General features: G+C 55.7%; 1 protein-coding gene across 1 annotated transcript; it reads right to left on the bottom strand.

Moving 5' to 3' along the window:
* Positions 1-174: 174 nt before the first annotated feature.
* Positions 175-831, bottom strand: GNI_171190 (hypothetical protein; the record flags this gene model as incomplete). The annotated part of the gene is made up of 1 exon (XM_011135017.1): positions 175-831. A coding segment is annotated over one exon (657 nt), but the record flags the coding sequence as incomplete, so codon positions are not given.
* Between the last annotated feature and the right edge of the window lie 104 nt (positions 832-935).

The raw sequence follows: 935 nt of genomic DNA, 5'->3' as shown, positions 1-935 counted from the left end.
GTGTGAATCGGGGGGAGGCATGAATGGGGGGGAGGCATGAATCGGGGGGAGGTGAAGGGTTACATAATGCTGGTCAATATCGACGTGTAACCAGCCGCAGTCGCTGTCCCAGAATGGCATGGGTCTCGAGACGTGTAGCTGACTCTTTGGTTCCAGCTCTAGGGGCATAAGCACTTCGGAGCTTGCATTTGCTGCGCCGCAGATGGGCCGGTGGTGCTGAGTGTGATCATCTAGAGGCACGTTCTTTTGTTCAACTGCCTTGGCTGCAAGTGGTATGAAATCCAGTAAGTTGATTCGTACATAACAGCCGCGTTCCAGAACGCTGACGACATAGCCGTAAAAGTACTCAAGCCGTTCCACGACGACAGCACACTTGAAACAGCCTCTACGATAGGTAGATGAACCCGCCACGGGGGATAGGAATGGGAATGGGATGGGAATGGGATGGGAATAACATGACGGGAAATTGGCTCGGACGTACTTGTTATAATATCCCTGTTTATAAGGTCCGTAGCACTGGGTGCAGTAGGTCACGCCGCAGACGGGACAAAGCACGGGCAGACGGAAGCCTCGAGTTTTGCTCTTGCAAAGCTGACAACGCGCGCCGGGCTTGCACATATAGGTTGTCAGCGTGTGCCACCAGTGGACCCAGTGGCCCTTCACGGTGGGCAGCGTGCTGGTGTAGCGCTGAGCGATGGCCACCCGTTCGTCATCGTCTACGAATTCGTCGTCCAACTCCTCGATCAAATCTGCCGTCACATTCAACGACTGCCCGCGGGGCAATGCCGACAGCCGCTTCAGGTGGGCCCGAGCCAGCCCGATGATGTTCATGCACCAACCTGGGTGCGATCCAAAAATCCATAAGGCAGTTTACTCGGCTGCAGCCACCGAAACACTCACACTTCTCCAACACCTAGGGGGGAGGACCCACCTGG

The sequence above is a fragment of the Gregarina niphandrodes genome (genome assembly GCF_000223845.1).
Source record: "Gregarina niphandrodes unplaced genomic scaffold scaffold00058, whole genome shotgun sequence".
In the NCBI taxonomy this organism is placed as follows: domain Eukaryota; phylum Apicomplexa; class Conoidasida; order Eugregarinorida; family Gregarinidae; genus Gregarina; species Gregarina niphandrodes.
This window is presented reverse-complemented; position numbering and strand designations above follow the sequence as displayed.